Below are 21795 nucleotides of genomic sequence, written 5' to 3' on the forward strand. Positions count from 1 at the left end.
CTAACTAATGCTTATTAAGCATTAACTAACCCTTAATTAATGTACCCTTATTGTAAAGTGTTACCGATTAAAAAAACAAAAATATCAAATATTATTTTGGTTTCTAATCAATCAGTATCTGTGTAGTAAATACATTTTGTCAATTTAGTATTTTCAAGGATCAGCACATTATCTCCAGCGTCACGATGTCGTCATGGTAACATCGGTCATCAACCAAAATGTATCGTCATGATTTTCTTTGACAAAATGAGCTCAGGCTTCCTGCTGTGATGATGAGAATAAAGTGTGTGAGTACTGTGTGATCCGCACCTGGTCCAGGAGTCCGACCAGCAGCACAGGCAGACTGCTGTAGCACACGTTGTAGAGAGTGATGAACCAGTCTTCATAGGCCACCTGCAGGCACAAACACTTCAGCTGTAACACGTTCAGTGTCGATGTCGTCTTATTAAAAGGGGCATTTTCTGTTCATATAAAATATATATTTAGCCATATCGCTGCTGTCCTGTGAAAACCTTCTAACTCCACAATTGTTGATTTTCAGGTTTTAACTTTCTACCAGCCTCGGTCTTATGAAATCTTTTAAACCCCACTGTCACTGGATAAACTCTAAAACACATGCTGGTCAAGCTGAAAACAAAGCTGCTTTTCTGATATTTTGTAGATATTTTGTAGATTCACTGGACAGCAACAACATGTAGGCTTGTTTATGTAAATACGATGCACATTTGCATGTATGTTGCTGTAAATTCACACACCGGCTTCTTCAGTTTTCACATCTCTCTTTCATCGTTACATCTGCACATGTTAATAATATTTCCATGATGGCGCCACTATTTCATATTTTCACATTTTAACTTAAATTGAAGGATTACATGGTTCTCTATGTGGTGAGAAAATTCTTCTAAACAATAAACAAATGCTGGTCAAGCTGAAAACAAAGCTGCTTTTCTGATATTTTGCAGATTCACTGGACAGCAACAACATGTAGACTTGTTTTGTAAATACAATTTACATTTGCATGTATATTGCTCTAAATTCACATACTCACTTCTTCAGTTTCTTTCATTGTTATGTCTGCATTTATTAATAATATTTTCATAATGACTCCACTATTTCATACTGTATACATGATATTACCTGATATTTTCATATTATTATGTTTCTACATTTGTATATTTATATATAGCACACATTTCTAATTTAGTAATCCATATTTAAGTAACATCTGTATGCAACTGTGAGTAAATGTAGTAACTGTAACCTAATCCATACATCCAAGTAATCCACACTCCTTTCCCATATTTCCAACCAATTAAGTTTAGGTAATGTGTTTAAATTCACACCAGCATACATTTATAGAACATCATAATTGTTCAGATTTATTGCTATATCCCTTTCTACTGCTTTTAATATGTATTTTATATTCTATTTATGTATTTTATATTCTATTCAGTTTATTCTATTCAGTTTTTCCCTGTTGAATCACATTTCTTTTGCTGCTGCAATTTCCCTATGTGGATCAATATAGTATATATATATAATACAAATTTTATAAAGAATAAATAAATAAAAATAAAGAATATTTTTGGCATTTCTTTTTGATTTGATTTATCTGACAGTTCCATCAGATCCTGTATATATTGGTAAATGACAAACCAGGTTTCTATGTAGATCACACTTGTTTTAATATCAATATTAATATGAAATATTTGTGTGTGTGTGTGACGGACCTGTGCGGAGTATCCGCTGAAGAAGGAGTACCAGAAGTGGACGAGAGTGAAGGCGAAGTTCTTGAAGAAGAAGAAGCGGAGGAACTTGCACATGCGGATGTAGGACCAGCGGCCGTGGACCAGCAGGAGGCGCTGCAGGTACCGGAACTGAGCGAAGGCGTAGTCACTGGACATGACCGCCTGCATCCCCTCCTGACCACTGATACCCACACCGATATCTGCAGCTGAGGGGGGGGGGGGGGGGGGGGGGGAGAGAGAGAGAGAGCGAGAGAGAGAGAGAGAGAGAGAGAGAGAGAGAGAGAGAGAGAGAGAGAGAGAGAGAGAGAGAGAGAAATATATGCAGTATGAGAGAAGTGAAGTCCAAACTAGAATTTATAACCTCCTCCTCTCCTTGTCTCCTCTCTCCTCTCCTTGTCTCCTCTCCTCTCCCCTCCCCTCTCTCCTTGTCTCCTCTCCTCCTCTCCTTATCTCCTCTTCTCTCTCCTCTCCTTGTCTCCTCCTCTCCTTATCTCCTCTCCTCTCTCCTCTCCTTGTCTCCTCTCCTCTCCCTGTCCTCTCTCCTCCTCGTCTCCTCTCCTCTCCTCTCTCCTCTCCTTGTCTCCTCTCTTGTCTCCTCTCCTCCTCTCCTTATCTCCTCTCCTCTCTCCTCTCCTCTCCTCTCTCCTCTCCTTGTCTCCTCTCCTCCTCTTCTGTCCTCCTCTCCTTATCTCCTCTCCTCTCCTCTCCTCTCCTTGTCTCCTCTCCTCCTCTCCTCCTCTCCTCCTCTCCTCTCCTCTCTCTCCCCCTCTCCTCTCCTCTCCTCTCCTCCATGGTGGGACACACAAAACACACAAACCGCTCTCCAATTATAGTAGTGGGATATCAAGATATACTGTATGTAATATACAGTCCTGAATATATTTGCTTTTCTTACTTGTAAAAGTAAATATTTTGATTTTCTCCCAGTAAAGAGGATTTAAAGCAATTTAAAGCTGTAAACGTTTCATTTTACAGATTATAGCTGGAGGAAAGGTCTTGCTGTGGTTTGTCTGTCTGACTAGGTTATGATTGACAGGAGGCGGGGCCTAATGTAACCACAGAAAATGTTAGCTATCGGTTGAAGATTTAGGAAAATGTGGAAATCAGGGGCCAGTTGCATAATCTTAGACTTAAATGTGACTTTAAGTGAAACTTGCTATAGACATTTATATTCACCGGTTCCTACTACTTCTTGGTTGTTGTAGATCTCTAATGAGTTGTTTCTGTCTCTAAAGACTCGCTCTCTTCTTCAGACTCTTCCCCAAAAGACTGGTTTTTAAATCACCAGTCAATCAAAGGTTACGATTCGAAATGTAAGAGTCGGGTTTTCTCTGCCTACGGCTCCACTCCATGTGCGAGTCCTTTGCGAGAGGAAGTAGGCTGTTCAGGAAGATCCCGCACGTAATTCTGAACTGGTTTTTGTCATTCAAACAACTCAGAATTAGGGTCGGGCTTGTTTTTTTTTGGGGCCCGATCTAAAAGGTCTGCTCCTTACTCTTGATCATGTTGACGTCGTTGGCTCCGTCTCCGATGGACAGCGTCACGGCCTTCTTGTACTTCTTCACCAGACTCACAACGTTGGCTTTCTGCTTGGGAGTGACGCGGCAGCAGATGACCGCCTCGCACTCGCAGGCCATGTCCACAAAGTCCACCTGGAGACCAGAGGGGGGGACACGGCACCGTTAAAACCATTACAACATTTAGCATCCGACAGAGGTGGAGAAAGTCGTTAAAATCCTTCTTTTAAAAGCAGCAAAACCATAACGGAAAAATACTTAATTAAAAGTAAAAGTTCTGCATTCAAAAGTTTACATTATCAGTAAAATGTTAGTATGAAAGTAAGAGTCGTCATTCTGTCAGAGAGTTAAATTATTGAAGCATGAACCTGTCAGAAGTGTTTTAATGTTGTCGGTCTAACTGCTCCATATACTGTTGGGGAGTTTAAACTCTAACAATGCAACATATTTAATGAGCTTATCGTATGTTTTGCGTATAAAACCTTATTCTGCAAAGTAACTAGTAACTCCAGCCGGCAGATAAATGTAGTGGAGGAAAAAGAAGAAGATTTCCCTCTGAGATGTAGTGGAGGAAAAGTAGAAAGTCTCACAGAATGGAAATAGTCAATACTTTTATTAGTATTTTACATTATAATAACGAAATAAACCTAATTTGAAATAGATCAGTAGTGTCGTTTATGATGTTGGTATGATGATGTTAGACGTTAGTACATTATAATAACTAAATAAACATAATTTGAAATAGATCAGTAGTGTTGTTTATGATGTTAGTATTTATCTACCCGTCTCATCTCCTTCTCCCAGTAGTCTACTGGCTGTGACTGTATTTTACATTATAATAACAAAAAAAACATAATTTAAAAGTGGTTTAATGGTGTTGCTTCTGATGTTTTTATTTCTCTACCTGTCTCATCTCCTTCTCCCAGTCATCTACAGGCTGTCTGTGTGTATTTTACATTATAATAACTAAATAAAACATAATTTAAAGTGGTTTATCTGTGTTATTTATGATGTTGTTATGTCTCTACCTGTCTCATCTCCTTCTCCCAGTAGTCTACTGGCTGTGACTGTATTTTACATTATAATAACTAAATAAAACATAATTTAAAGTGGTTTATCGGTGTTGTTTCTGATGTTGTTATGTCTCTACCTGTCTCATCTCCTTCTCCCAGTCATCTTCAGGCTGTCTGTGTGTATTTTACATTATAATAACTAAATAAACATAATTTGAAATAGATCAGTAGTGTTGTTTATGATGTTAGTATTTATCTACCCGTCTCATCTCCTTCTCCCAGTAGTCTACTGGCTGTGACTGTATTTTACATTACAATAACTAAAAAAACATAATTTAAAAGTGGTTTAATGGTGTTGTTTCTCATGTTGTTATGTCTCTACCTGTCTCATCTCCTTCTCCCAGTCGTGTACAGGCTGTCTGTGTGTATTTTACATTATAATAACTAAATAAAACATAATTTAAAGTGGTTTATCGGTGTTATTTATGATGTTGTTATGTCTCTACCTGTCTCATCTCCTTCTCCCAGTCGTCCACAGGCTGGTGGTCCTGTGGGCTGCTGGGAGGCGGACGCTTCCCCAGACGGCGAAGACGCAGGCGACGGCGTTTCTTCTTCTTTTCGTACAGAATCTCATTCTGGCAAAATCAAAGACAAAGAGAGAGATTCACTTCACCACAATGACACAAGTGACAGGACTAGGTTTTGTGCATATTGTCAGAATCTGCTTTGTCGGCGTTCCTTTATGTGCTAGAAGTGATTTTCAGACTGTTCCTCCAGACAATGGCAGTGAATGGAGAGAGAAAAAAAACACAATTCTCCAGTCTGCTCTACCGGAGCAACAGATCACAGAATCCAGTGGTGGAAAGTAACTAAGTACATTTACTCAAGTACTGTACAATTTTGAGGTACTTGTACTTTACTTGAGTATTTCCATTTTATGCTACTTTGTACTTATACTCCACTACATTTTAGAGGGAAATATTGTACTTTTTACTCCATTACATTTATTTCACAGCTATAGTTACTAGTTACTTTTCAGATCAATATTTTATATTTAAAACATTTGATCATCTTTATAAAATAACTATAAAATAGCATTGTTATAGATTAGACTACCCAAAAGTATAGCTAAATTGTTAAGATTAGCTTCACACTGACAACTTTAAAATGCTGCTTACATGTACATGTATGTCAATAAATCAGTATTAATATTCCAATAATTTATGAAAAATATAACTCTCTAAATGGGGACAGTTTGCATAATGAGTACGTTTACTTTGATACTCTAAGTACATTTTGCTGCCAATACTTATGTACTTTTACTTCAGTAAGATTTTGAATGCAGGACTTTTACTTGTAATGGAGTATCTTTACATTGTTGTATTGCTACTTTTACTGAAGTAAAAGATCTCAGTACTTCTTCCACCACTGACAGAATCACTGATTTGGGGGTTTTATCATGGAGGAAGAGACACAACCCAAGACTCTACCAGAGTCACACAGAGCTTTGAACCGTTTCACCACATTAAAGTCGACGTTAACCTCACTGTGACTCACCAGCCATCCTCCGGTGATGATCAGGGCGTTCTTGCCCTGCTGGGTGAAGAACGGCTCCGGCGGTTTCTTCTTGTTCCGGCCGAAAGACGGAGGTTCGTTTCTCCGGTTGGCCTGACGGATCGTCAGCTTCTCACTGCAGACACACAGGGGACAGACGGGCTGATACACACCAACACATCACAGTGAAATACAGTGACATGTGATGTATTTGCACTGCAGACCTAGTATAAGTCTGCAGTTGTTCTTTTCTCACACACCATTGCACAATGTTAGACACACTCAGGTGGCTCCCTCTTGATGTAAGACGTCAATTTCACTGGTACTAATTTATTTTTAAATGCATTAACTTTAACTATCCCTATTGTCTAAAACTATTTTTATACGTCAAATTACTCACTAAGACACTCTGATCAGATCTAGAGCTGCAACTAACGATTATTTTCATTGTCGATTAATCTGTCGATTATTTCCTCGATTAATCGATTAGTTGTTTGATCTATAAAATGTCAGAAAATGGTGAAAAATGTGGATCAGTGTTTCCCAAAGCCCAAGATGACGTCCTCAAATGTCTTGTTTTGTCCACAACCCAAAGATATTCAGTTTACTGTCATAGAGGAGGAAAGAAACCAGAAAATATTCACATTTAAGAAGCTGCAATCAGAGAATTTTGACTTATTTTTCTTAAAAAATTACTCAAACCGATTAATCGATTATCAAAATAGTTGGCGATTAATTTAATAGTTGACAACTAATCGATTAATCGATTAATCGTTGCAGCTCTAATCAGATCCTCTTTATAGTCCCCTTTGTATCTAAGGAAGTTGGTAAAAAAGCTTTTATGTTTCGGGCTCCTGACTGGAATAAGCTACCTGTACCTTTAGTTACAGTAACTACCTTTAGTAATTACCTTTTCAGAACCCAGTTTCGGTCCGGTTAAATATCCGTTCTCTGTCATCATTTCGCTTATTTAAAAACGTTTTGTTTTCTCATCTTAAAACAGATTGCCTATGTTTTCAGTAATGCCATCACTGTTCCTTTACTTCCTTTATTTATAGATTGATCCTTTCTTTTTTACTGATTGTGTCTAGTCTAAGGTTTGTTAACTTTTTTTTTCTCTTTCTTTTGTTATTTAGTTTGTTGTTTGTTTGGTTGTTTGTTTTTTGTTTTGTCATTGTTGTGTTATATATCATTGTGTCTTGTACTGTTCTGTTTTCCACTGGTTTTGTGAGTATTTGTTTGCGACCCCCTTGAAAACGAGATGATACATCTCAAGGGGTTTATCCTGATATAATACATTTCTCTACATTTCCTGTTGAGACAGGATGTTGGGCGGGGCATAACGCAGGGAGGAGGGATCATTCAAAAGTGTAAACCAATGGGACATCAGTTGGGGAGAGAAAGGCAGTTTGATTGGATGGGAGGGGCAGAGCGGAGGGACACAACTGTTCGGCATTTTTTGTTAAATAGGTATATGTTATGATATGGAAAATTAGCCAACAAGGTGACATTTTTTTTTTCCATCTCATTGTGACTTTAACAACAAACTGAAGCTGGAGGCTTGTTCCTCCTGTCGGCCTGATGAATCCTCAGGTTAGAAGACATAATATCCATTATATTATTATATCGTTATATTTATTAAGTATTAAAGACTGTTGGCGTGTCCTTGTTGATACTTGTCCCTGCTGGCCACCGTACACTCTGACTGTGAGCAAATCAAATCAAAGCACAACAATGGCTCGGTATCAAACTGCCTCCTGATTGGCTGCCTGTTCTTTACGCGAAAAGGCACTGAAAACAGCTAGGGTGACAAATTCCTGTGAAAAATGTATATGAAATATTTTGCCATGTAATGTTTTTATTTTGTTTATTTTGGACTCATTGCAAGTATGCAAATTAGAACACATGGGGCTTTCAGTAATCAGTTTGTAACACACATACTAATCGATGCATGGAGACCAAGAACACATTTATTCTTGTTTTCTTTGTCTTTTCAAAGTGCAAAGTGTAAATTCATCGGCACAAGGCTTTCAGGAACGAGTCTCCATGTTTGTTTTTCTGGACTGAACTCACTTGACGTCTTCTCCATAGTGGATCTGCATGTCGTCTGTCAGCAGCTCACAGGAGAAGCCGATGTTCTCCGCCGTTTCTGAAGGAAAAAACAAACAAAAACAGCTCTTCTCAGTCTGGATCTTCACACAGACAGAAACCACAGCAACTACATCACTGCTGCAGCTGATGCCTTGTCTAATGCTGCAACGTGATTGGATGATTGACTGTTGACTAAATGTTTGCAAGGCTAAATGTTGATCAGTGTAAACGGACAATTTTGCCCAAAGCTAAGACCAGTAACACATTTGTATGCAAGTGTATATTTCCTATATGTCACATTTGGGGAAAACAAAAAATCATAACCAGCACTTTTGAGTTACAAAGCGCTTCATAATAAAAACTAGAATTAAAAACATAAAATCACAAACAGACAAAAACAGAATCTTGCAGCAAAATAACAGCTGCAAGAACCACTGAAGGCGAGGGAATAAAAATAAGTCCTGAGACATTTTATAAAGATGCTCAGCGAGTCACATGATCTGATATCAAGACGGAGACTGCTCCATAGTTTCAGGGGAAAGACAGCAAATGCACAGTCAGTCCTCCTTCAGTTTCAGCCTGGTCCTCATTATATTATTCAATATCTAAAAAATTTAGAGGATCCAGTCTGTAAAAGTGTTGCCATGTCAAACACAGACTTAAGTTACTCATCATCCTTTGAAAACCATCATTACTTGGTTAATAGTTTGCTGTCAATCAGTATTTCAGAGTTTGCATCACTTAAAAAAAAAAAAAAAAAGGAAAAATAATGAATATCTCATTTTCTGAACTCAATTTGTTTGTCTGCCTTGGTGCCGAGTGAGCTCCCTACACTCATGTTGTATTAGTTCAGTATGGCACCATGAGCTGGAGGGGACCGGACCTTTCTTGTCTCCAGTCAGGACCCAGATCTTGATGTCGGCCTTGGCCAGCTTGGCGATCGTCTCTGGGACTCCGTCCTGCAGCTTGTCCTCGATGGCTGTGGCTCCAATCAGCTGCACAGAGGAGCATCACTGTTAGATACTGTATGTATCTATTATATAACTCTATATATCTATATACATGTCTAACTCTATATCTATTATATAACTCTATATAACTACATGTCTAACTCTATAACTGCATGTCTAACTCTATATCTATTATATAACTCTATATAACTACATGTCTAACTCTATATCTATTATACAACTCATTATAACTGCATGTCTAACTCTATATCTATTATATAACTGTATATAACTGTATGTCTAACTCTATATCTATTATATAACTCTATATAACTACATGTCTAACTCTATAACTACATGTCTAACTCTATATCTATTATATAACTCATTATAACTGCATGTCTAACTCTATATCTATTATATAACTGTATATAACTGTATGTCTAACTCTATATCTATTATATAACTCATTATAACTGCATGTCTAACTCTATATCTATTATACAACTCATTATAACTGCATGTCTAACTCTATATCTATTATATAACTGTATATAACTGTATGTCTAACTCTATATCTATTATATAACTCATTATAACTGCATGTCTAACTCTATATCTATTATATAACTCTATATAACTACATGTCTAACTCTATATCTATTATATAACTCTATATAACTACATGTCTAACTCTATAACTACATGTCTAACTCTATATCTATTATATAACTCTATATCTATTATACAACTCATTATAACTACATGTCTAACTCTATATCTATTATATAACTCTATATAACTACATGTCTAACTCTATAACTACATGTCTAACTCTATATCTATTATACAACTCATTATAACTGCATGTCTAACTCTATATCTATTATATAACTCTATATAACTGTATGTTGATCTATTATATAACTCTATATAACTGTATCCTCTAACTCTATATCTATTATATAACTCTATATAACTGTATGTCTAACTCTACAGTATATCTATTATATAACTGTATATACCTGTATGTCTAACACTGTATCTATATTTAGGTTAATTAATGCACTGTGGACTTTAAAGCTCCAGCCCACTGAAGTGGATTGTTTGTTTACCATCAGGTTGTTCTCGATCTGCTCGTACACGCGGTCGAGGGCGGCCTCTCTGTCTCCCAGGGTGAGCGCGGCTTCTTTGTGTTTCCTCTCCCAGGCGTCGAACTCCTGCCTGCTGATGTCTCTGTAGCACAGGCAGAGCGTCCGCAGCGTCTCGTTCGCAAAGATCTGAAAAAACACAAAACCAGATCTGAAAACACTGCTGCTACCGTACGACCACCGACAGAGAAGACGTTACGTTGAAGTAATTCCCCCTGAAGCGTTCACTCAGCAGCAGGGAGGGGACGATATATTGAAATTCTGCTGTAGTAATCACTAATGAGACTCTTGACCATCACGGTTTCACAAGCTCTCCATCCAAATTATATTATTGTCACTTTGTAACGACGTTTTTAAATTGTTGTTTACATTCTAGCAGCCAATGGCATCGCTGGAAAGATCTGAGTCTCAGAAATAAACAGAATTCTGCACAGTCAAGACTTTGTCGTGACTGAACTTTTATTGATCACATCGTATCCTGGTTGTATCGATCCTGAGCCTCAGATCACATATCGAATCGTATTGTGAGATAAACCGATCGTCCGTCAGTAAAATCACAGTCACTGTTCACAGAGGAAACGGGAAACTTGCCTTGATTTTAGCCACTCAACACAGTCCTTTCGATCATATATAAATAAAAATAAAAAACAAATAAATAAAAGAAATTGATCCAGCCACCACTGCAACAAAAATGTTACAAAAAAGGTACATGATGTTAAGTTAGTCTACTCCACATTAACCAGCCATCTGGACTCCTGGTATATTCTATACATCTAGTTGGCTGCTACAATAACAAATGTGGCTTGTGAATTTTGGGATTTGGGACTGTGACTCTTTGCAAAAAAAACAAACAAACACCCAATTCAGATCTTCTTAAAACCCGCTTTCACATACTTGTTTTGATTTTTCCCACTTTTTTTTTTATGCGTTTTTTCCCCAACTTTTATCTCCTTTCCTATGTATTTCACTCTTCCATGACATCTGTGAGGTAAAAAAAAAAAAAGAAGAAGCTGTGAAATGAAGGCAGTGAACTCACATCCAGGGCGGTCTGGGTGGTTTCCTTGTGTCTGGAGTTGGGAGAAAGACGCTCGTAGATGACGGTGTCTGCTCCTTTACAGTAGAGACGAATACGACCGTCAGGAAACCTCACTGATGGAGAGAGAGAGAGAGAGAGGGGGGGGGGGGGGTCAGCAGGGAAGAATATAGAGAGAGAAAGGGAGGAGAGAGAGAGAGAGAGAGAGAGAGAGAGAGAGAGAGAGAGAGAGGGTCAGCAGGGAAGAATATGGAGAGAGAAAGGAAGAGGAGAGAGAGAGGGTCAGCAGGGAAGAATATGGAGAAAGAAAGGAAGAGGAGAGAGTGAGATAGAGAGAGAGGGAGAGAGAGAGAGAGAGAGAGAGAGGGAGGGTCAGCAGGGAAGAATATGGAGAGAAAGGCAGAGGAGAGAGAGAGAGAGAGAGAGAGAGAGAGGGTCAGCAGGGAAGAATATGGAGAAAGAAAGGAAGAGGAGAGAGTGAGAGAGAGAGTCAGCAGGGAAGAATATGGAGAGAGAGAGAGGGTCAGCAGGGAAGAATATGGAGAGAGAAAGGAAGAGGAGAGAGAGAGAGAGAGAGACAGCAGGGAAGAATATGGAGAAAGAAAGGAAGAGGAGAGTGTGAGAGAGAGAGAGAGAGGGTCAGCAGGGAATAATATGGAGAAAGAAAGGAAGAGGAGAGAGTGAGAGAGAGAGAGAGAGAGAGAGAGGGGGTCAGCAGGGAAGAATATGGAGAGAGAAAGGAAGAGGAGAGAGAGAGAGGGTCAGCAGGGAAGAATATGGAGAGAGAAAGGAAGAGGAGAGAGGTAGTGAGAGGGAAGACAGGATCAGAAGAGAGAGAAAGAGAGAGAGAGGGGAGAGAGAGAGAGAGGGAAATAAAGAGAGGGAGGGAGAGAGAATGGAAGAGAACAGGACAGGAAGAGGGATGGAGAGAAAAGTACAATTTTACTTATTATTAAAGATTTTGCTGTGAAAGGCAAAGAAATAAACAAAAATAAACTGGTGATACAGATGTCTCCTGTTGCTAGGTGTGTGTGTGTGTGTGTGTGTGTGTCTTTGTGTACAGTGTGTGTGTGTGTGTGTGTGTGTGTGCGCGTACGTACGGATGATGGACATGCGCTTGCGGTCGGAGTTGAAGTCGAGCAGGGCCAGCATCTCGTAGGTGGTCTCCTGCTCCATCTCCTGGATGGTGATGGTGTCCTGCGTGCGGGACAGGAACACGTAGCCGAAGTTCCTGGCCGCCGTCACCAGGGCGCCTTCGTCCGGAGACGCCGCCTGGTACACCAGCTCCTCTGGCAGGGACAGAGCACAGAAGAAGAGTTAGGCCTGATCTCCAAATGGACGGTAGGTTTTCACAGGATCCGTCATTTCCCGTGCTGCTTGATAGGCGAGCTTCCATATAGAGCTCGACAGGGACCGCCCACTTTCGAACGGCTCCGGTTCCAGGAAGTGAACCGAGCCAACCAACTACGAGATGAATCGTGACCATAAAACATTTCATTCGGAGGCAAAAAAAAAAAAAACCTTTGCCTTTTTTTTTTTCTGTTTTCCAATGTTTGTTTTTTTTTTTTGCTCCGAATGAAATGTTTTATGGTCACGATTCATCTCGTAGTTGGTTGGCTCGGTTCCAGGCTTAAAAACTCTTTATATAAGGATTTTCTGAAACGTCAATGGAGGAATAAATGGGAAATTCACTTCCTGGAACCGGAGCCGTTCAAAAGTGGGCGGGGTCACTGTTGAGCTCTATAGGTTCCTTGTTGCACCTGATTGGACGAACGCTGTCACTCGCTGGGCCGCCTGCCCCCCGGATTTCACAACTGGAAAAACATGGCGGCTCGTTTGCCAACTTTCTCTTATATTGCGAAAATAGTTCACCGAAATGTGTTCCTGAAAACATCTGAGGTGAGAAATAAGCCGTGCGGTTGTTGAATGTGTCGGGAGTTTCCAGAGTCGGCGAGTCGCGCTGGACGACCCTGATTTGCATAAAGTAGCCTAGACCTCAACTTTATGCAAATGTGGAGCGGCCAACGTGACGCCCCCGTCTCTCGAAACGCACCGCGGCGCTACCAGAATGCATTGCGCGGCTGCTTACATAGAAAATGAATGGGAAGCGTGGAAATGGCGGATCCTGTGGAAACCATAACATGTGACATGACATGCCTACAGGGTTTACAAAAAGTCTGGAATCACAGGGGTCAGCAGCCTAACACCCAGATTTCTGATTTCTGTTTCTGATCCCTATGATCCCTGACCTTCCAGACACCTGTACTTTGGAAATAGACTCCCCCTCCCTCTGCACCCCATGTCTCAGTCTATGTCTATGTCTCTCTCTCTCTCTCTCTCTCTCTCTCTCTCTCACCCTCTTTCTGCTCCACCATCACAGTGTGGCAGAGGGAGAGCAGTTTGAAGAACTCCAGAGCGTCTTTGTCCTTCCTGGACCGGATGCAGGAAACCAGAGAATGGTCCATGAACTGGAACTTCCTGTCAGCGTGCTGGTTCCAGCTGAAGTCCACCGGCTACCAGGAAATAAATAATAAATAAATAAAAAAAATCAAAAATGGAAAAACTTAGTATATAAATAACTGAAAAATGATCTGGTGAATGATGTATAATTACAAAAGGAATACCTAATGACACTTTGTATTGGCTTTTCTCATTATAAATAGGGATGCAGTGGAGGGGAAACACCTTATATACTCAGTTCACTGTGTGCTGTGTAGTTCAAGGGTTAGGGGTTCAATACCCTGCAGCAAGGCACTGCCAGGGTTAGGGGTTCAATTCCCGAGATCTATTGGTATTTGTCATATGTTTGCAGTGGTGGAAAGTAACTAAGTACATTTACTCAAGTACTGTACTTAAGTACAATTTTGAGGTACTTGTACTTTACTTGAGTATTTCCATTTTATGCTACTTTGTACTTACACTCCACTACATTTTAGAGGGAAATATTGTACTTTTTACTCCATTACATTTATTTCACAGCTATAGTTACTTTTCAGATCAATATTTTATATTTAAAACATTTGATCATCTTTATAAAATAACTATAAAATAGCATTGTTATAGATTAGACTACCCAAAAGTATAGCTAAATTGTTAAGATTAGCTTCACGTTGACAACTTTAAAATGCTGCTTACATGTACATGTATGTCAATAAATCAGTATTAATATTCCAGTAATTTATGAAAAATATAACTCTCTAAATGGGGACAGTTTGCATAATGAGTATGTTTACTTTGATACTCTAAGTACATTTTGCTGCCAATACTTATGTACTTTTACTTAAGTAAGATTTTGAATGCAGGACTTTTACTTGTAATGGAGTATCTTTACATTGTTGTATTGCTACTTTTACTGAAGTAAAAGATCTCAGTACTTCTTCCACCACTGTATGTTTGTCATGTGATGTCCATCAGAAAACTTGATTGATTTTGGCAAAATGTTGGTGAAACATCCAGCATTTATAAAACTACACTAACTGGCCTAAAGGGGGCACCATAGCACTAACTGATCATTCAATATCTGCAACATGTCTGTAAATGTGTTAAGGATTTCAAATACCTAATATCATTTAATCTGTTTCTGTCATGTACTATTGATCATTCTCCAAGTTAAGTTGCAAGTTGATAATTTATCTCAAATCCTGGGTCCATTTCGTCACATTTCATTCACTGTGTATCTGATTTTGGAACTGAACTCTTCTTATAAAAAGTTGATTGTATTGTGTATTTCTCACCCGTCCTCGGTCCAGGGACACGCCCTCGGCTGTGGTCGGGTCGCCTGTGGAAAGGAGAGCAGAAACGTGTCCAGACTGACAACACAGGGCGGAGCAACACATCACAGTAAGATGAAGACACACATGTATCCTCTTTTAAAAGTAGTCTTAAAACATTGCTTTTTTCTCAGGCTTCTGGTAGTTAGTGTGTGTGTGTGCCTTTGTGTGAGTGCTGCTGTATGAATAGGACAGGGGTTATAAAAAGCTGTATTTTATGTATGTGTGGCTGAAAGGTTATTTTATATATGTGTGTATTCTATCTGCTTATCTGTTTATTGTTACTATTTGGCCTTTTTATGTGAAGCACACTGAACTTACCTGTGTATGAAATGTGCTAAACAAATAAAATTGACTTGACATGGACAGGTGGGGCTGAGCAGGATAAACAGGAAACACACTTCATACTTGCCATTGCTCACATTTTATTTTTAGACTGTATGGCCTATTATTACGCCCGCATTTTGTATTTTTGGTCGGCTATCCATGCCGACTTTTACATATTTAAGCCGTCTCTGCTTTCCACAGACTACAAAATGTTAACAATTGCGGTAAATTTCACATTTGCAAACTCCTGTGAAACTGTAAATCTGTCTCAGTATCTTCCATTCCTGTAACGGCTGCATTATTCAATATTCTCTATTTGCTCTACTCTTATCTGTATACTGTTCTTTGCTGAAGCCGTGACCCAGTTTCCCCCCCCCCCACAGGGATCATTAAAGTCTCATTTTACCTGTTTCTGATAACTCAGTAAAGCCAACGGGCACAAAGAGAGAGACGGCAGTCAGGTAGCTTGACCCTGCAGGCGCTGGACAGACCGGATCCACCTGCAGTGTCAGGTTCATGTAAAAACCCTGATCATCCAGGGGCACCGTACTTGTTTTTTTTGGATGTAACGACAGCTGTGGTTTCATTAGGTCGGCAACAGGTGTCACTCCCTTCTTCTCATATCTCGGTCTTTTCCTTTCTCTTCCTCTCTTTCCATTTCTCTCTTCACCTCCACAATATCTCTCTCCATATTTCAGTCCTTTACTCGCACACTTTTTTATATAAAACAGCACTGTCCCAGGCCTAGGGAACAGCCGATAGGAATTCTTAGACTGAGTGGCTCTGACATTTAACAGAAGCACATATGTAGAGTTTGCCAGTTTAAATGATGGTTATATTTTTGTTAAAGGAATGGACCAAGTTTTTGGGAGGCTTGCCCCACATTACCAGTCTCTCTCTCTACTGTTGACAAACATTGCAGAAAAGCCATAAAAGTAATCGCAAAATCAAATAACTTAAAACAATCTATTTATTCATTTAATTTGTTCTTGCGTACTGTAATTCAATGGATAGGTTTAGGGATTCAATTCTCTAGAGCAAGGCACCAACACTGCCAGGGTTAGGGGTTCAATTCTCTAGAGCAAGGCATTAACACTGCCAGGGTTAAGGGTTCAATTCTCTAGAGCAAGGCACCAACACTGCCAGGGTTAGGGGTTCAACTCTCTAGAGCAAGGCACCAACACTGTCAGGGTTAGGGGTTCAAACCCAAATGTGGTACTAAGAACCTGTCCTCATGGCACTGTAAGGCGCCTTTGGGTAATGCAACCACCAATATAAAAGGTTAAAACAATACAATTTAGTGCAATTTGATCCAATTCAATGTAATTTAATACAGTGGTTTGAATAAAAGCGGTTGGTACCGTAGGTGCGTCCGGCGATGGTACACTTCTTGAAGGCCATGATGTTCTGTGTGAGCGTCCCGGTCTTGTCGGAGAAGATGTACTCGATCTGCCCAGCTGCTCGTTCAGGGTCGTGGTCCGAGCCTGGGGGGGGGGGGGGGGGGACTTTATTTAACAAGACGCTCATTCAAAGTGACGCACCTGCAGAGCTGGGGATTTGAGTCAGTTTGAATAGCTTGGGACTTGACTAGATGCATGAAGAGAAGACTTGAGACTTGACCTGGGTTCTTTGACTTTAACGACTTGAAAAAGGTTTCTAAAGTCTTGACTTGAGATCTTGTGTTTGTGTAAATGACTCAGATTGAAAGTGATGAGATTTGTTCCGGCAGACGACTGAATTTAAATTCTGTTTTCTGAATTTGTATGGAATGATTGAATTTATTGAAGTTGAAACTGATTCTAGAAATCAAACTCATGATGCTCTTACCAAGTTTTTATCCTATTAAAACCATATTGCATTGAAAAGTCCTAGATATTTAGCTTTCTTTAAGATATTAAATTGATACTGGTAATTCTGCACACTGACAACAGTTTTTTTCTTTTTTAACAAAATCACATATGATTGCAATTAGATGTTTTTGTCAATATATTTCAGCCCTAACACAAAGTGATGCGTTTTACATTTCCAGTTTGTTTGGAATCAACAGAAGAAGAACTGGGTAGTCAGCATGTGATGAAAGATGGCGGTAAGTTAACGAACCTTAGCTGGCGTGTCTTTCTCTGGGAAATACATCTGCAGGTCCCAGTTGATGAACTTACTCTGCCCGAGACGAATCACTTCCACACTACAGAGCAGAGGAAGAGGAGACAACATTAATACGCTGGACCTTCCTCTTCGCAGGTTGTTGGAGTTTTAGCTCTACAAACATTTCTCGGAGGCAAAAATAATCTCATTGGTTCCTGGCTAAGTAACATCAGACTGAAGCCCAGTGAAAAAGGCAAGACTGTTTCTTTTAACTCAGTGATACTCAACCTTTTTCATATCAAGGACCCCTAATTTAGTCCACATTAGAGCCACGGACCCCCATTTGATGAGATTCTTTCTCTCGGACCCAAATCTGACTATATTTTTATTGTTATAGATGATTTTGTCCAGAATCTCATGACTATCTGTATTGTAGGTATGATTAAAACAGTCATTCTTCTACATTCTCTAAAAAATGAAATAATGATCAAGTTTAACAACAACTCCTCAATTTGCTGGGGACCCCCTGGAACTCCCGCACAGACCCCTGGTGGTCCCCGGACCCCACGTTGAGAACCACTGTTTTAACTAACTCAGTGTTTTCGCACCGTTGCATGATAATGAATCAATTCAGGACCAGATCATCTGATTCACTTCACTTTAGCAGTATTAGTAGTAGTAGTAATAATAATAATAAACTTTATTTATACAGCACTTTTCAAAACAAAGTTACAAAGTGCTTTACATGGTTGCACCAGGATATTTAATGACTGAGGCAAATAAAATCAGGCAATTAAAATAATACAGAAATAAAATGGAATAGAATAAAAAAAACCCAACAATAGAGACAATAACAATAAAAATAATAAAAGACAGATAAGATAATAAAACAAATAAGACATGTTGACAAAAAACGGTGTGCCAGAATTAATAAAAGGCTTTTTTAAAAAGATATGTTTTGAGAAGTGATTTAAAAGATGTCACTGATTCTGCAGTATTAGTAGTAGTAGTAGTAGTACTAGCAGTAGTAGCAGTATTTTTCCTGACCTGACGTATAGTGAAATGGGCACCATGGTGTTGAGGACGATGATGTAGCCCCAGAAGCTGAGGAAGCCCCTGTAGGAAGCCTCCTGGTCTTTGCCGTCGAACAGGTACCAGGCCTTCGAGCCGATCTCCTCGTACCAGAAGCTGTGACCGATCGCCAGGCCGGCCGAGACCAGGATCAGCAGCACGAAGATCTGCAGGGGGGACAACAGGGTTAGGGTTTATCTGGGCGACTTCGGTTTTACCAAGAGAAGGAGGAGGAGGAGGAGGAGGAGGAGGAGGAGGAGGAGGAGGAGGAGGAGAAGAAGAGGAAGGAGAAGAAGAGGAAGGAGAAGAAGAAGGAGAAGAAGGCAAAGGACAAGAAGGAGAAGAGGAAGGAGAAGAAGAAGGCAAAGGACAAGAAGGAGAAAGAGAAGGAGGAAAAGAAGAAGAAGAGGAAGGAGAAGAAGAAGGCAAAGGACAAGAAGGAGAAGAGGAAGGAGAAGAAGAAGGCAAAGGACAAGAAGGAGAAGAAGGAGAAGAGAAAGGAGAAGAAGAAGGCAAAGGACAAGAAGGAGAAGAGGAAGGAGAAGAAGAAGGCAAAGGACAAGAAGGAGAAGAAGGAGAAGGAGAAAGAGAAGGAGGAAAAGAAGAAGGAGAGGAAGGAGAAGAAGAAGGCAAAGGACAAGAAGGAGAAGAGGAAGGAGAAGAAGGCAAAGGACAAGAAGGAGAAGAGGAAGGAGAAGAAGAAGGCAAAGGACAAGAAGGAGAAAGAGAAGGAGGAAAAGAAGAAGAAGAGGAAGGAGAAGAAGAAGGCAAAGGACAAGAAGGAGAAGAGGAAGGAGAAGAAAAGGACAAGAAGGAGAAGGAGAAGAAGAAGGAGAAGAGGAAGGAGAAGAAGAAGGCAAAGGACAAGAAGGAGAAGAGGAAGGAGAAGAAGGCGGCAAAGGACAAGAAGGAGAAGAAGGAGAAGGAGAAAGAAGAAGGAAAAGAGGAAGGAGAAGAAGAAGGCAAAGGACAAGGAGGAGAAGAAGGAGGAGGAGAAGGAGAAGGAGAAAGAGAAGGAAAAGGAGGAGAAGGAAAAGGAGAAGAAGGAAAAGAAGAAGGCAAAGGACAAGGAGGAGAAGAAGGAGGAGGAGGAGAAGGAGAAGGAGAAAGGGAAGGAAAAGGAGAAGGAGAAGAAGGTAAAGAAGAAGGAGAAGAGGAAGGAGAAGAAGGCAAAGGACAAGGAGAAGAAGGCAAAGGAGGAGAAGGAGGAAGAGAAGGAAAAGGAGAAGGAGAAGAAGAAAAGAAGAAGAGGAAGGAGAAGAAGGCGGCAAAGGACAAGAAGGAGAAGGAGAACAAGGAGAATAAGAAGGAGACAAGATGAAGATGAAGAGACAAAGCAGCTTTATTTATATGGCACTTATCTAAAAGCCAAGTTTACAAAATGCTTTACATGAAGGCCTAAAAACAAGAACAGTAAAATACATAATAATGTCACAAATAAGCACAAGTTAGAGAAAATATTAAAAGAAGAACAAATAGATATGTACAATGAAATCAGATAAAAGAAAACACGAGATAAAACATGAGATGGTTTCACAGAAAACATCTGAACCGGATGACAGAATGGAAAGGAAAACAGATGAAATGAGGTGAAAATGAAGTACTGATTGATTATGGCGATGTGTCAGATGCATGCTGGGACGGTGTGTGTCCAGACTTACCGTGTAGACCATGTAGTTCATCAGCTCGTCGATCTTGGTCCTCTTAAACCTGGTCTTCCCTCCGTTCCTCATGATCTTGGTGTCGCCGCCTACAGCACAAACACAGTCTCAGTCCCACAGAGCATGTGAGAGACAACGGGACAAATCATTTTAATTAACTATCCACTGCTTTAATTTGATGACAATATGAAATTAATGTGGATTTTTCTTCTCTTATTTATGATATATCTTCTGGTGTAAACAATGTTTACGTGTGGTGTGCAACGTTTTGTGCCATTTTTTCAATAAATAATTAGTGAATTCAGCTGCTAGAATTAACGTTAGTGATTAGAACTGACTTTAGATGACTACTTTTACTTTTATACTTGATAACACTTTACTTTAAGGGTACATTAATTAAGGGTTAGTTAATAAGCATAAGTTAATAAGTTAATAAGCATTAACTAATTAACAAATTAACTAACTAACTAACCCTTAATTATCAGTTAACTAATGTGTCTGGTAATCATTTACTAATCGTGTTCATGTTAACTCAGGTATTAATTTATACATTGTTTAATAGTCATGTTTATAAACTATTAAATAATGTATAAATTAATACCTTAGTTAACATGAACACCATTAGTAAATTACACATTAGTTAACTGTTAATTAAGGGTTAGTTAATGATTATTAAGCATTAACTAACCCTTAACTTAGTGACCCTTATTGTAAAGTGTTACCTAATACTAAATTTAACACCATGTACTTTTATACTTTGACTTGACTTCAGGATTTAAAATGGTACTTCAACATTTACTAGAGTATATTTTTTAGATATATTTGCACTTTTACTTGAGTATGGAATTTGTCTACACTGCCAGTCAAAAGTTTGGACATCAAAACTATGAAATAACACAAATGGAATTATGCAGCGACCAAAAAAGTGTTAAACAAATCAAAAATATCTTATATTTTAGATTCTTTGCCTCGATGGAAAGGCAAAGGCTTTGGAAAGAAATTCATACATAGGATCAACTTCACTGTTTATATTTGACTAAGAAACTCAGTTCAGGCATTTAAGCAGAAGCCTTTAGATCAGAATGGCTTTACGAGAATGAAACACACAGAACAGTCAGTCAGGTGGGTCCGGGTCCGGGTCCGGGTCCAGGTCCAGGTCCAGGTCCGGGTCCCCCCCCCCCCGTCTGTCTGTCTGTCTGTCTGTCCGTACCTGCGAAGATGACGAGTCCGTGGCACTCGTCGGTGTTGCGGACCTTGCAGCCTCTCAGCAGCACGTTGTCCAGGTCCAGCGGGTAGCGCTCCCTCCGCCAGTGCATCATCCCCGTGAATTTATCCAGACGGTTGTTCGGCTCCTCGCACTCGATCAGAGCTGCAGGAGAGAAGAGACGAGCAGAGAGTCAAAATGAAAAAGACGAGACGAGACGAGACGAGACGAAACGATATGAGGGTTTAGTGGGAGTAAGAAGAGATGAAAGTGGGAAAACACTCTTTAGATCGAGGAACAGTCAGTCAGGTTTCAGTCTCAAAACTCTGCACTTCTTCCAGACTTTATTTTCTTTATTTGAATGTTTTTTGATTTGCAGTCTTCAGTAAAAGTAGTCGAAGAACCGGTTGGACTGGGTTTTATGCGGTTATTATCAGAAACTAAAACTAAAACAAAACTAGGTGTCAAAAAACCTAAACTGAAATAAAACTACCTGTAAAACTCAAACTGTCCGGACCCTGTCTGTTTCTGTACCAAACAGGTTAAAAACACACTAATATTCCTGAGAGTCTCTTATGTAAAATACACATTGCGTAATCTAAACACAAATAACACTTAAT

At 39.6% G+C, this 21795-nt stretch overlaps 1 protein-coding gene across 1 annotated transcript in view; it reads right to left on the reverse strand.

The window, feature by feature from the left end:
* Positions 1–309: 309 nt before the first annotated feature.
* Positions 310–21795, reverse strand: part of LOC139642289 (phospholipid-transporting ATPase IC-like) — a gene marked incomplete at its 3' end in the record, with an annotated part of 64075 nt that continues 42589 nt past the window's right edge. Inside the window, 18 exon segments of the mRNA XM_071517060.1 lie at positions 310–393; positions 1731–1954; positions 3244–3400; positions 4785–4913; positions 5836–5968; positions 7906–7981; positions 8807–8918; positions 9989–10153; positions 11061–11173; positions 12158–12346; positions 13414–13570; positions 14792–14835; positions 16516–16611; positions 16614–16638; positions 17255–17339; positions 18287–18477; positions 19972–20060; positions 21182–21340. Of these exon segments, the coding sequence (XP_071373161.1) occupies positions 310–393; positions 1731–1954; positions 3244–3400; positions 4785–4913; positions 5836–5968; positions 7906–7981; positions 8807–8918; positions 9989–10153; positions 11061–11173; positions 12158–12346; positions 13414–13570; positions 14792–14835; positions 16516–16611; positions 16614–16638; positions 17255–17339; positions 18287–18477; positions 19972–20060; positions 21182–21340 (2228 nt within the window).

Source organism: Centroberyx affinis, unplaced genomic scaffold, assembly GCF_046629955.1.
Source record: "Centroberyx affinis isolate AG114_WGS23_722 - 3 ecotype Tasmania unplaced genomic scaffold, CSIRO-AGI_Caff_v1 ptg000454l_1, whole genome shotgun sequence".
Taxonomy (NCBI): Eukaryota; Metazoa; Chordata; class Actinopteri; order Beryciformes; family Berycidae; genus Centroberyx; species Centroberyx affinis.